Source organism: Esox lucius, chromosome 17 (assembly GCF_011004845.1).
Source record: "Esox lucius isolate fEsoLuc1 chromosome 17, fEsoLuc1.pri, whole genome shotgun sequence".
NCBI lineage: Eukaryota > Metazoa > Chordata > Actinopteri > Esociformes > Esocidae > Esox > Esox lucius.
In genome coordinates this window covers 32,279,825-32,294,311 of record NC_047585.1, presented here as the reverse complement: position 1 = coordinate 32,294,311, position 14,487 = coordinate 32,279,825, and the positions used below count along the sequence as shown (strand labels likewise).

The following is a 14,487-nucleotide window of genomic DNA, read 5'->3' as shown; positions in this document are numbered from 1 at the left end:
GCCCTCAAAAAGACTATCCATCACTAATAAGCTCAGTCGCTTAGGTCATTTATTTAGCTATTTTATTTACATGTATACCTCGATTCCAGATCGTCTGCTTGTCACGTGACTCGCTATGTATAGAAGTGATCCATTTCCATGAACGGGTAATATAACTAATTAACGGGCTGAAATTAGTGTATTTTAGGCCTAGATTAAAGCATGTCAGATAATCGTCTCATTTGGCTATATATATATATATATATATATATATGGGGCTGTAAATATACATATATCTGACATTGTGTTTCTTGTGATCTCTTAAGTAGATTATTTTACATGTATCAACGCCTGATAAGGCAGGTTATTCACGTATTATCTCATCTGGCCATTGTTCGTCCATGATTGGCTGGTAGTTTCATGAATAATGCAAGTACTTTCCCTACCCGGAAGATAGTACAGACGTTGCTCTGTCTGTTTTGGTTGAGTCACCTCTGACCATGCCTTACTGATTGATTATAGGCAGGAAAGAAAACCAGCAGAAATCATGCAGACGATAATTCTGGCAACAAATTGAGGAATTATTCGAGTTGTGCGTGACAAACATTAATATATTTAATCGGTTTGGTGGTGTAACGAACGATTTGTGAAAATGATGAAGGAAGAAGAAATGGATAGGTTTCAAGTACCCCCTGTTACAGAGACAGAGACACAGCCCCTGGTAAGTGCTATGTATTATCGTGGTTGTTGTTACATTTCAATGTTCACATTTAAAAAAATCGACCTATTTACAATGCAAATTCGTCTACGGGTCGGTTTGTTCTCGAAAACCCTAGACATGTTGACATCGAGAATCTTTGCTAGGGTTATGGACGGTAGGTTTCTATTCATTTAGACAATGTCAACGATATTATGTATTCTTTAGCGTTTCTTCTGACAGATAATATTAGATTGAATGGACTTCGTCTAACCACCATTGCCATGGCTGAATCTCCAACCAAACTGGTGACGTGTTATATCTTGTGAATTGGGGAGGGGGAATAGCTCGCTTTATGTTAATGGCTGCTGGGCGCCTGAATAGGCGCTGTCACCAGCTGATGCTTATAAGTCTCCACCTCAGCCCCAGCTATAGCTGATGCATGGAACGAAGTTGTTCAGTAGAACGACTGGTGGATGGTTGTTCAGTTTTTTCGCATCTTAAGCTAACATGATAACCTACCCGACTGGCATCCCTTCCGCATTTTCATTGGTGGACTACTATACTCGGCTACGCCTTCCTCCGCTAATGAGTTCAGGTACTGAGGCAGGCTAGGCCTACAGTATAGCCTTAACCCTGGATAACGATTAACAAAATCATACCTTTGCAATATACTAGACTGTCTGGGCACAGTGTGCCCATGCACGTTGTCTTTGTAAGTACATAACTGATAACGTCATCAATATTTTATAGGTTTAAGCATGACCTTTTTCCCGAACCTTTTAATTTATCAAAGTGACTAAAGAAATTAAACGAAAATGAATCAAGCAGTAAGTGTTATGGATGCTACTTAAAATGCACAAACCTTTGGGTGTAACTGAATGTTAGCAAAAGTTTGTGTTTACAAGTCTTAGGTCAAACCAATATCAGCCATTTACAAGAGAAGTCTTGGATGAACAAATAAATTATAATTTTGGAAAGATTGTTATTTCTATTCTTACTAAAGTAAAAACGTCTCGTGTTGTGGAGGATGAAAACCCCATCACAGTGCAGCAACCTTTTAGTGTGTGACTTATTCATTTGAATTATATTTTAAAGACTTAAAGACAGAGAAAGACAAATGAAAAGACAAAACAACTCACTGGGCTGAGCTTGCTTTATGCAGATTTATATTGTGTATTGTAGTCCGGACTCATGCAACTCTTGGCCTAATAAATGTACCCTTAATTTGTTAGCTGTTTGGTTTAATCAGTCATTCATTTAGTCCATTCCAGTCTTTGGGATTTTGAAAAAGATAGTCCAAGTTTGAATATAAACCAAATGTCATGTCATTCGCATTTTCTCATTAGCAAATGGGCAATAAATACATGTTGTAAATACATTGTTGTTGTTTACCCTGTTCTGAGGCACTTATGCTAGACTATGCTAGACTGTATGCAGACTTATGCTAGACTGTATGCAGCTGCTGTTGATTGTAGCTTAACCTGCAGTTGGTCAGACTAAATTTTTTTCTTGTTTCCATGTAATACATACTGTCAGATTTGTATAGCTTAGCCTACAGGCTGCTATATTTATGTTAAGTTAGTTGATAAACTGTCAGTAGTGATTTAGCCAATAAATGCTCAATAAATCTGCAACAGTTCGAAAGTTGAAGGCGCACCTTGTCTTTGTACACTGTGTAGGGCCTTGTAATCTGTTTTGTCAAGGCAGTTTTGCTTGATAGAAGGAAGCGAATGTCAGTGACTGCTAAGCTTGCTAACATGTTGGCTGCTCATGCTCTCTAGTTGGGTACACTTTGTGTTACCTCCTACTCCTCTTACCTTACACTTAGTGTTGATATTAAATTAAACTAAATCAATAGGGGTGACTGAAAAGTGGTTGATGCTTAGAAAAACTGCCTCATTTAAAAAGAACCCGAAAACTGCACACATTATGTTAAGAACTACTGCACTGTTACAGAATGCAATGATGTGCAAATAATCTAATCCCTATATTTAATTGAAAATAGTACAAAGACAACATATCAAATGTTGAAACTGAGAAATGTTATTGTTTTTGGAAAGATTCATGCCCATTTTTTATTTGATGTCAGCAATATGTTTAAAAAAAGGAGCATCTTTACCACTGTGTTGCGTCACCTCTTCTTTTAACAACATTCAGTAAGTGTTTGGGAACTGAGGAGACCAGTTGCTGTCGTTTTGTAAGTAGAATGTTGTCCCATCTTATTTGATACAGGATTGCTGCTGCTCAACAGTTCGGGGTCTCCTTTGCAGTATTTGTCATTTCATAATGCTCAAAATGTGTCTCAAATTTTGTAAGACCACAGGACAGTTTTCCACTCGCTTCTAAAGTAAGCTTTGGCCCAGAGAAGGCAGCTGGTGTTTTGGATGTTGTTCATGTATTATTTCTTCTTTGCATGGTACAGTTTTAACTTGCATTTGTGGATGCTGCGACTCACTGTGTTCACAGACCACGGTTTTCTGAAGGGTTCCTGAGCTCATGCAGTGATTTCCACCACAGAATTGTCTGTTTTTAATGCAATGCAGCCTGAGGTTCCAAAGGTCACGGTCATCCAATATTGTTTTTTTCCCTTGTCCCTTGGGTACAGAGATTACTATAGATTCTCTGAATCTTTTAATTATATTGTGTACCATGGATGATGAGATCCAAACAAGAGGTATTCTTGAGACTTTATCAATATTTAATACAGTGAAAATTATGTTCCTTGGAAACATGCTGAAAAGCACGTCAAATTCAAATGTAGTACTTAATTTGTACATTAGTTTGATAGCGTGTTCATCAACAATCTGTGAATAATCACAGAGTGATTTTCTTTAAAATGAAAGTTCCACAAAATATAGTATTGGAATTCAGTATAGGAACATGTATTGTCTCATTTGCATGTATTTAATGGGGCACTATGTAGAATCCTGCTTTTATTGTTTACCAGTCTGAATTTTAACAACTGTCTCCTACTCCTACTACCTTACCAAACGATACCGGAATAGTATTAGCTATTTCAGGGTGGGGGGAAGGTACTGCAAGTGTCTAGAGGGTATGAGGAGTGTACATGTCAATTCAAACTGAAAGATGGAACGATTTATGCTGGAAATTGAAAGTATCCATGTAGACCAACTTTATTTTGATCAAGAGATATACATTATTTAAATGCTTTGCACACTGCAACATCTGTTGCAAAGAATGGGAATAGTTTGTAAATGTTCAGACAAGCTATTTCTTTGAAATGGCAGTCTGTGTTCTCAATTAAGACTTTAAAATGTAGGCTTTTTCCCTAAATAGCTTGTTCATTCTATGGAGTCTAGCATTCATAATGCTTATAATTAGCTACATTTCTTCAACATGCCTTTATACTTTCAGGTATACAAATTTCCAAGGGCTACTAAAGGCACAAACATCAACACATCAAACTTCATGAGTTAATCATGCATTTATAATTAGTATTCTTTAGTCCAGAAATGGTTGTAGCAACTATAAGATACTATATATGTTTCTCTGCATGACAACTCCATTCAAGTCCTATCAAAGAGTCAAAGAGCCAGCTGTTGTGTTGCACAGAGAGCTCTGCATTCTTATGCTAATCACTTTATTGTGAATAGTAAAGCAGAACAACCAACTCGGCACCTGCTTCTCAGATGTTCTAAAATGTACTTCACATGAATAAAAAGCTGTCCTGTGTATGGCTCCAGTCTAAGCCTGGCAGGACCAGCCCTCCCTTTAAAGTAGACTCTGCTAGATGACGTAGACACTGAGCGCAAACAGCATTGTGGGTCATTTCTGCAACGAAGGAATGTTTGAGCGAGATGCGTGACTCTCCCCTTGTTTTGGTACTGTAGCTACCATGTTGTAACAGCATGAATAGAACCCATGCATATACAAGGTTAGACTGTATGACCAAACATCTTGGTCATATCAGTAACTGCAGAGCTGCTTGTGGCAAAGTCATTTCACTGAGTCTACTTTTTTCCCCAAACAGCACTATTGAATGATGCCATGTAGACTATAGACACATCCTATTTAACAGACTGGAATTGGATGTCTGTACATTTAAATGCTTTGCTGACTGTGACATAACAGAAAATTAGGATATTTTTGCAAATGTTTTCTTCAGACTTTCTGAACTGTTTAGGCCTTTTGCAATGTCTACCTGAGGCCTTTTGCAATGTCTACCTGATCCTCCATTTCATTATTAGGGCCTACGTTGTACCATGGAAATACTGCCGTACCAATTTCCAAGACAAGATTGTAGCCTGGTCTTCTAATAGGTTAGCCTTCACTGCCATTGGTCCAATGGGAGCCCCAGTGCATAATCTGGCCAATCCCCTGGCAGAGGTGCTGTGTCAGCCACCTTGTGGCTCTTCATCATGATAAGACTGTCAGTAAAGATGCCATTGAAAGGACACTGGTTTGATGAAATGGGAAGGTCACAGTTTTAATCAAATAGATCCCTAAGTGTAGGGGGCTGCTGTCTGCTTTGGACGTCAAGGCTGACTATGCTAGGCCAGGAAAACAGACCTGGTCAGACATCCTTGGACTTTTATCAAATGGAAATGCATCTACAAAATACACAGTACACAATTTGCTATATACACAGGAAACACATGTTGACCTATACTGTACAATGCAGGCAGAGATGGTTGACCATTTACAATTACAAAATTCCTCATTGACCAAAGTAATCTTACAGTAAAAGTATTTTATCTAAGCAACTTAAAATACAACCAATGTACATACCCACTTAACTGCATGAACTGTACGACCCATTGACTTGAGCAGTCTGGCAATGTCAATGATAGCTGTGGTCGATTTTCACTTATTTTTGCTTTTTGTTTCTTGTTCAGCAAATTAAAGACATTTACATGGATTTCAGTCTGAATATTGACTTGATCAAGAAATCTTCACCTTTTGTGCCCCCCCCCCCCCAAAAAAAACCTCCCAAGTCTCTGTGGCAGTGTGTTTGACGTTGTCCTTAAGATAAATGGCTATTGTATGGTGATAAATAAGCCTGTCAACAACATTTGTTTAGTTAATGAAGGCAGCGGATAGGCAAACAATGCGAGGGAGGGACTGGATGCACTTGAGGTGCTTTACTAGTTTGTTTGTTTCTTGTAGGGAATGCAGCGTCTGACACCCCTAGTCCGTGTGGGTTCTACGATCTGGCCTACTTGGCCGGCTGTAACAAAGCCAGGCTTGTGAGCATAAAGAAGGCCTCTCTTAGTGGAGCAGGCCAACCAGAAAACCAGCCGGCAAGTGAGATCCACCCAGCAGCCCTCTGGGTTCTCAAATGGCACCTTATTCCCTTTATGTTGACTGCTCAGGTCAAGCATAGTGCACTTCACAATGCAAACCTTTAGGATGCAATCCACTCAAAAGGAATTACTGTTCATCAGATGCAGCTTATAATCCTTACAAAAGCCAACTAACCAGTGAATTGCAAAGACGGGCAAGTCCACCATCTGTTATTTTTGGTGAATTGATTTCCAAGCGTGAGTGAGATACATTGTGCGAAAGAGAAGAACAGTGTGTTGTAGCCTACTGTAGCTGTGTGTGTCTACACATTGAGACAAATGTATTCAAAAAATCTGTCCACAAGTCAATTTCATTTGGACAAATCTAACATGGTGTACAAACAGTGTTAGTTGCTTCAGAACCACCATTTTAGATCTAGTATCCTTAAAATCATAAAGCTCATTAAAAAAGAGCCCAGCCAGTGTGAATTGATACCTAGACATACGAGGGAGAATATTGCATATATAGTTAGATGGATAGATATAAATAGAGATATAGATATTGATATATAGATATTGATATATTGCATTGCATCATCTTCCGCTTTCCGGGGCCGGGTCGCGGGGGCAGCAGTCTAAGCAGGGATGCCCAGACTTCCCTCTCCCCAGACACTTCCTCCAGCTCTTCCGGGGGGACACCGAGGCGTTCCCAGGCCAGCCGGGAGACATAGTCCCTCCAGCGTGTCCTAGGTCTTCCCCGGGGTCTCTTCCCCGGGGGAGACCGATATTGATATATATATATATATATCTGTGCTTTAGCCTACCTACTCAATTTAGAAATTATCCTCATGAAAATAATTAAATTCAAATTTTTATTTTATGTATTACTCATGATTAAGTTAAGTTCCCGCTAATCCATTAATGGTGAACTAAACAGTAAAAGATTAATATAAAACCTGTAAAGAGCTGTGGTTATGAAGATGTTACGCTGCAGTGGCCTTGCCTGTGATCTAAGCAGCGAGTCTTGACAGTTGAACCACAGAAAATCTTAGTGTTTTATCGTTCTCCAGCAGGACCCAGCAGCTTCCTCCACATCTTCGGCTGACTCTGACACACGGGAAGGGGAAACGGTGGCCATGAACTACAAGCCCTCCCCTCTGCAAATGAAAATAGGTGAGCTTTTGTTATAGATCCCTGGTGGTCTCACCTTAAATGACACGTCATGACCTTTATTAAGCCCACCTGACCATCTATACATGCCTAATGTCTTCAGAATGTCATTCGGTATTCATATAACGTCATGCAATGACCTGCTGTGGCATTTGAGAACATTCCTTATTTGAAAAACTGTTTAAATGCCTAGTATCCTTTTTAATGAGTCTAAGTAATTCTCTCAGTGACATTACTAACAGCGTTCCTGTTTATACTTTTTCCTACTCACTCCATCAAATCCACAACCTGGGGTTTCAAGTTCCTCTACCAGTTACTCACGTACTTCTGTCTCTGCTGATGGTCAGAGATTAAATATAGAAGTCAAGCCCAACTTGTAAAATTAAAACTGACCAGCCCTTCTAGTGGGGCTAGGTTTTGAGGTGAAAAGAAAAAACACCCCTTTCTCAGCTGAAATGCCAGGCTCTGAGTTTTGTATGATGTTGAATGGAAATTCCCCCACAGAAGACAATGGGGGGGGACAGTTTCAAGCATTGGTTTCTAACTAAACAATGAAACCTCGTGTGATTGGCAGAGAAACAGAGAGAGCTGGCCAGGAAGGGATCAGTTAAGAATGGCACCGTGGGGAGCCCTGTCAACCAACAACCCAAGAAGAACAACGTTATGGCCAGAACACGGTAACAAGATCACACCGTTAGTTTCATACGCTTCCCCAGGCTTTATTATGTCCAGCAGAGTTATCAAGCAGCTTGGGGATTGACTGACTTCTTTTTATTTCCTTTCACTATTTCAAATACCTTTGCTGTATTTTCATACTGTAGCCAGTTGCCAGTCATTGGACCAAATGTAAACCTTTTGGTGAAATTGCCTCACCACATCTGCACCCAACAGACTTTGATTTGTCACATTTTGTATAGACCAAGTTGGGATGATTACAGAAAACAAGAGCCGCAATTCAAAGCATTTCTACGCTCTCTATGGGGTCAGACCTCCAGTGTTTGCAATGACACGGTTCACGGTAAAATGTAAACATAATATTACAAGGAGAGAAATGGGGGGTCTGTGAGGATTGTGGACGCTTAATTCTATATTACTCTAGTTGAAACGCCTTGGGCTCAGTTGAGTCAAACCCAAGGGGACCTTTCCATTTGGTAATCCTAGTCCCTAGGGTGGATTAGTAAAGAGCCCTGCTAGCCTACAGGCCTGAGATTAGCCAGAAGGGCTCTAACCAGGCTGGGAGATTGCTAGCCCCTGTGGCTGACTAGACAGCTGCTGCTTTTGCTGCAAAAGAGGAGGCTGGGTAATTTCAATTAATGATACCCCAGACCTAACTAGATTTTGTTTCATTCAAGAGGCCGAAAGTTAAAATATAATCTCGACATTTTGTTTCCACACTAACTAGCCCTTTGAGAAGGATCCCCATGACTTGTATCTTCTGCTGAGTTAGCCTCCCACTCAACTCCCTTTCACCAACCGCCCATGCTTTGTTTCCTTCTCTGTAGATTGGTGGTGCCAAACAAAGGCTACTCTTCTTTAGACCAGACCAGCCCGGACGAGAAGCCCCTTGTGGCGCTGGACACAGACAGGTAATGTTTAGCCCAGTCTATCAAATCTGGCATAGACTGGGATGAGGAACTGTAATTGACATCTCCTTCTTAAAAAGGTATTGGCCTTCCAGCAGCCTTGGTTTTTGCATATATTTGTCAATAAATACTGTCCACCACTTGAGGCACCGTTACACTAAAAACCTTTCTGGATGTGTGTAATTTTACTTGGCAATCTGATTCTAACTGTGATTCCACATGGTGGTGGGAGAGTAAGCAGGAAAGATGTCTACTAGGGTGCTGGATTAGTGGGTTTGGGATTTGGACGGCTAAGGGGTCTTACCCTCCCCTACCCAACAGATGTCAGCATCACAAATGTAGTAGTGGTGTCTAAATGAGTCCCTCCTCCCATGTTGTTGTTTTTCCAGCCAATGGGAAACGCCTTTACAAATCTCCTCTTGCTTTTTTTTCTCTCTCTGTGACACACAGAGACGTGTTTGTCTCCCTTACTGCCGCTATGCAGGGACACTTACCCTCTTAAGAGATTCTCTCTTTATTTTTCTCTTTCACTCACACACACTTCTTATGTGTGAGTTATGTCATGTCCCCCTTACTCAAACACACACAGAGGCTCTGTAACAGTTACTACAGGGTACATTTTGATTTTATTGTGGATGCAAAATTGGTGCCAATCATTCCTAGAGTCACAATTAATACAAGTGTTCAGACTTTCTCTGCTGGTTGTGTGCGCTAGAACAAATCAACTTTTTTCAAATGTCAGATCTTTATATTAGTTAACTAGATACTGCTGGAACGCTGGGGAGATATAGAATATACTACAGTATATTCTCATTTTCATAAATGCTTTTTGGAGAGAACACTCAACATTTCCTAGATTCCTAAATGTTTTTAATTTAAGCTACATACCTATTAAGTTACAAATTTAAATTAGGGTGTAGTCATAATAAAGCAAATAAATTACGACCTTTTCCAAAAAGGTGGGGTGCTGCGTAAAATGTAAATAATACAGAATGCAATGATGTGAAAATCATTTAATCCCTTTATTTAATTGAAAGCAGTACAAAGACAACATATCAGAGAGAAATTTTATTGTTTTTGGAAAAATATATGCACGTTCTGGATTTCATGCCAGCAACATGTTTCAAAAAAAGCTGGTACAGGGGCATGTTTATTACGGTGTTGCATCTGCTCTTCTTTTAACAATAGTCTGAAAGCGTTTGGGAACTGCGGAGACCAATTTATGTAGTTTTGAAAGTGGAATGTTTTCCCATTATTGCTTGATGTAGGATTTCAGCTGCTCAACAGTTTGGGGTCTCCTTTGTCATATTTTTCATTTCATAATGCAGAAAATGGGTGACAGGTTTGAAATGCAGGCAAGCCAGTTTAACACCTGCACTCTTTTACTACAGAGCCATGCTGTTGTGATATAATGTGGTTTGGCACTGTCTTGCTGGAAAAGCAAGTCTTGACTTCCCTGAAAACAATGTCTGGTTGGCAGCATATTTTGCTGCAAAACCAATATATTGTTCAGCACTAATGGTGTCTTCACAGAAATGCCATGTGCACTAATGCACACCCATACCATTACAGATGCTGGCTTTTGCATGGTGCACTGATGCCGGATGGTCCTTCTCCTCTTTAGCCCAGAGGATGCAACATCCATGATTCCTGAAAATAATGTCAAATTTAGATTTGTCACACCACAGGACAGTTCTCCACTTTGCCTCAGTCCATCTTAAATGAGCTTGGGCCCAGAGAACTCAGCGGTGTTTCTGGATCTTGTTTATTCTGATTTTGTCTCTGCATGGTAGAGTTTTAACTTGCATTTGTGGATGCAGCGACGTACTGCTTTCACAGACAATGGTTTTCTGAAGTGTTCCTGAGCTCATGTAGTGATTTCCTCTACAGAGTCATTATTAATACAGTGACACCTGAGGGCCCAGAGATCACAGCCCTCCAATATTGGTTTTTGCCCTTGTCCATTAGAAAAAATAGATTTCTCCGGGTTCGCTGAATCTTTTATTGATATTCTATACTGTAGAATAGATGATATCACCAAACTTTTTGCAATTTTATGTTGAGAGAAGTTATTATTTTAATTGTTGCACAAGTGGTGAACCCCTCCCCATCTCTACTTCTGAGACTCATCCTCTCTGTAATAATTTTTTTATACCCAATCATGTTACTGACCTGTTGCAAATTAACCTATTTAGTTGTGAGATGTTCCACCAGGTTCTTTTTTTGTATTGCACGACTTTTCCAGTCAAGTGTTTGGGCAGTCCAGGTAATTTTTCTGGTCTATAATATTTTTATGACCAACCACTTGGAAGGAAGGTGAGATTTTATAAAGGAAGACTCAGAGGAAGGACATAGGCAGTCGAGTTGGGGACTCTGATCACTCAGGTCATAGTATGTGATGGCTCATCTTTTTTCTTGTTTCAGTGACGATGACTTTGACATGTCCAGATACTCTTCATCTGGATACTCCTCAGCCGAGGTGAGATGTCTGAGGGACCAGGTATCTATGCACTACATACAGCTAATGTCACATTAAACTTATTACCACTACATAACCTGTCCATTCACTTCACTTTCCTGCTAAAGTTTATTACCATGTTCTCTTTTAATCTGACCATCAATCACTTTATTCTGTTTATAATGGATTTTCTATGATTTAGTCATACGTTATAGTTAGCACTTTCATTGTTTTGTCACCCTTCATTTTTATGAATGTGTTCTTCTATTTGTATGTTGTTTTAGAAGTATTTTTCTCCTTATTGATTAATATAGTTGAATGACTGGCATTAGCCTCACCCATAGTAGTATTCTTAAACTTGAAACATCAGCTTTCAACTCTGCGTGGTTCTTATTATTATGATTGTTACATTTTCACGTTTTATCCGCTCGGTCCCCTGCAGCAGATCAACCAGGACCTTAATATCCAGCTCTTGAAGGACGGTTATCGGCTGGATGAGATCCCAGACGATGAGGATCTAGATCTAATCCCTCCTAAATCGGTGAACCCGACCTGCATGTGCTGCCAAGCCACCTCCTCCTCAGCCTGCCAGATCCAGTAGCCCCACCCATAATACATGTCTGACTCCACCCCCTTGCAGTGAACTAACATCACCATTGGGGTGGTAACAGGAAGGAAGAGGATTTAAAGATCATATTGGGACAAACCCCCCCCCCCCCCCCTTGAAAAAATAGGTCTATTGAATTTGTGTGAATATGGTATGGGAGTAAATGCACAAAAGATGCGCTGAGATTTCCTCCTATGGTAGGATATGTGTATACTTTTGTCCGTTACATTCCAGTCACGTACAAGGGTCTTTTTGTTTGAGTTATATTCCAAGGCAGCTGTACCCTGTTTTATCTTGGAATAAAACATGATGGCAAGGGATGTACTGAAGATTGTTTCCAAGTTAACCTGAAAGTCTTTGTTGCTGTTTTGGTATATATGGGGCCATTAAGAGTGAATGTACTTCAAGCTTGGAAAAATAACCAACGTTGCATTGGACAGAATGAAGCTTTGTCTGAGTGTCTAGCATGTCCAAAATCTCACTTGTTCAGTATGAAATCCTTTAGAAGATTTAAGAAAATCCCACCAGGGAATCACAAATATGTTTCAAGCACCTCACAAGGTAAATGCCATATGAGTTTTTATGACTTGACTGGATCTGCTACAGGTGTTACTTCTCCATTGTTTTTCTGCTCCAATGTTGCTTTTCTCTGCTGTAGTGAGAAGTGTCTAACATGGAGGCAAGGTGCTAGATGTGTTTGTGCTGTTTTAGCAAACGGTCAGGATGAGAATCAGCAATCTTTGGCCAAGCTAGTTCATCCTCCACCTAGTGCCAATTGACTAGGTGTATGTTCTTGTGTAGTACTGAGTTCATAGGTCATACACAGCCTGGTACTTAATCGCTGAAACACAGAAGTTAAATGTGTAGGTATATGGTCACTTACATGCATAATCTTCTCCTGGGAGATTGCTTAGTTCTACATCTGTTTGCTTTTTTTGCACATTGTTCAGCATTACAATTACCGCAGGAATTTTCAAAACAGCATAAATTGATCTGGGACCAGGCTAGTTATGCTGGTGAAGACCTATTTGTGTTTTGTTGACATTCTGCAATGTCCACATCAAATTAATTTAACTTATTTTCTATAACACTAAAAGGTTTCAATTACTCCTCAAAATCATTGTGTATTATTAGATCATCCTTATATGTTTACTCCTTTTTAATTACATTTTATGCTGTCTTCACTTATACTGTTGTACTTCCGATTGTGATACTTTTGGTGTTAATTGCTTTGAACAGTTGTTTTTGTTGTTATTATTATACACATCAGAAATGCTAATTGTCCAATGTGCTCAGTAGGATTAACATGCTAACACAACCATGTGCTAACGGGTACCGTACCTGCATTACTGTAACACTATGTCCTTGTCCTGGCACCTAGTGGTTGTAGGTACTGTAGTTTAACTGTGCCAAAGGCTTACTCCCTTCTTGGTGGAGTCCTTATTGTGTCTGTAATGCCCATGACAGTTGTCAAGAGATGGTGTTAAATTATTGTATCAATATACCAGTTGACATGGGAACGTGTCTTGAGTTCCAGAGAAGGGATGATACCATTGCACCTGTACAAATGATACAGTCCACACACACACACTCACACACACACAGAGCCTGTGTCTTCCTTTAGTGCTTCCAGAAGTAGGCTATACCCCCATCTTGTGCTTATTTCACTGCTAGCAGCCAGTCGTAGCTGAGTGGTCCAAACTGAAACCACGCTACGTGGTATCCATAGAAACCACCGAGGGCGGATCAGTGTGAAATGTTTCTGGCAACACGTTGAAAGGGAGCCATACAAGACTGTATATAGCATAGTGTATGTACAGGAAGGGATGGATGTTGTGCTTTTGGTCACGTTACCTAATGCATTCCACTGTAGTTAGTGTATGATGTGAATAGGTTTTGGTCTAGTGTCAACTAACACAGATTATGGACAAATGTAGCCCAAGCAGGTCAATGCAAAACAATGGAAATGCTCACTGTTTATTGCAACATTGGGCTCTGTTTCATTTCTGTTCCCGTATGTTAAGAGAGTACACACAATTATCTTGTTTTCAATTCTGTTTTCAATTCTCTTAAATGCTTTGCAATGAGGGAAATGTTTACTTCCAATTTGAGATTGATTCTCTTTATTGACTGGACATTAAATTAAATCGAGCCCAACCCTGGTTTATAATCTGTTAAAAACATGGTATCACTGTGTTCAGTAGGCCTAATGTGAAAGCACCCTTTGCCTAGATCATTTAAGGACATATTGTATCTTCTAAATGGCAAATGCAATGGCAATGTATACCTGCTTTAGCTTAGCTCTCAGTGCTACATTCCCCTGTCATGCTCACAAATTGGCACTCCCTCTCATCCCTGAGTTGCCTTGAGTATGCCTTAAACAATGCATTGTAGTGGAAGATATTTATTGCCAGTGGTATGTTTTATTTAAGATAATAATAATAATAATAATAATAGGAAAGTAAGCATTTTAAGATGGACACAGTGCGCAACATTTCTGTCTGTGAAATTGCACTGAAATCCTAAGGAGTACTCACAAGTGTTACGTTTTGAAGTGCCGTTTTGCGGATGTCCTGTGTGGTCCATATGTTATGGTTTTATTCTTCAGATGCTTATTGTGATTGTAATGAAGATGTGAACAATTTACATTTCAGTATGTAACAGTGTTATGGTTATTTGTCATGTCTATAAATAAATATAATTTGTCTCAATGAAATGGTGTGGTGCAGCAGTCTGTGGGGAATGGA

At 39.8% G+C, this 14,487-nt stretch overlaps 1 protein-coding gene across 6 annotated transcripts; it reads left to right on the top strand.

Annotated features, from left to right (window-relative positions):
* Positions 1-444: 444 nt before the first annotated feature.
* On the top strand, positions 445-14,456 carry LOC105017064 (protein FAM219A). 6 transcript variants are annotated; one of them, XM_010881374.5, is made up of 6 exons: positions 445-700; positions 6,996-7,095; positions 7,667-7,769; positions 8,595-8,678; positions 11,100-11,154; positions 11,576-14,456. In XM_010881374.5, exons 1-6 carry the CDS (start codon positions 632-634, stop codon positions 11,732-11,734), a joined length of 570 nt encoding a protein of 189 aa, XP_010879676.1. In that variant the 5' UTR covers positions 445-631; the 3' UTR covers positions 11,735-14,456. The 6 variants fall into 6 exon arrangements, with proteins under 6 accessions (XP_010879676.1, XP_010879674.1, XP_010879675.1 ...); XM_010881372.5 differs by having other exon boundaries at positions 11,100-11,175; XM_010881373.5 differs by having other exon boundaries at positions 6,993-7,095.
* Positions 14,457-14,487: the final 31 nt, after the last annotated feature.

Bases quoted from the DNA above. Each gene is read 5' to 3' on its own strand.
- LOC105017064 (XM_010881370.5), top strand. From the start codon at position 632: ATGATGAAGGAAGAAGAAATGGATAGGTTTCAAGTACCCCCTGTTACA. The intron at 701-6,992 runs GTAAGTGCTATG...ATCGTTCTCCAG, and splicing joins AGACAGAGACACAGCCCCTG to CAGGACCCAGCAGCTTCCTC. The intron at 7,096-7,666 runs GTGAGCTTTTGT...TGTGATTGGCAG, and splicing joins CCCTCTGCAAATGAAAATAG to AGAAACAGAGAGAGCTGGCC.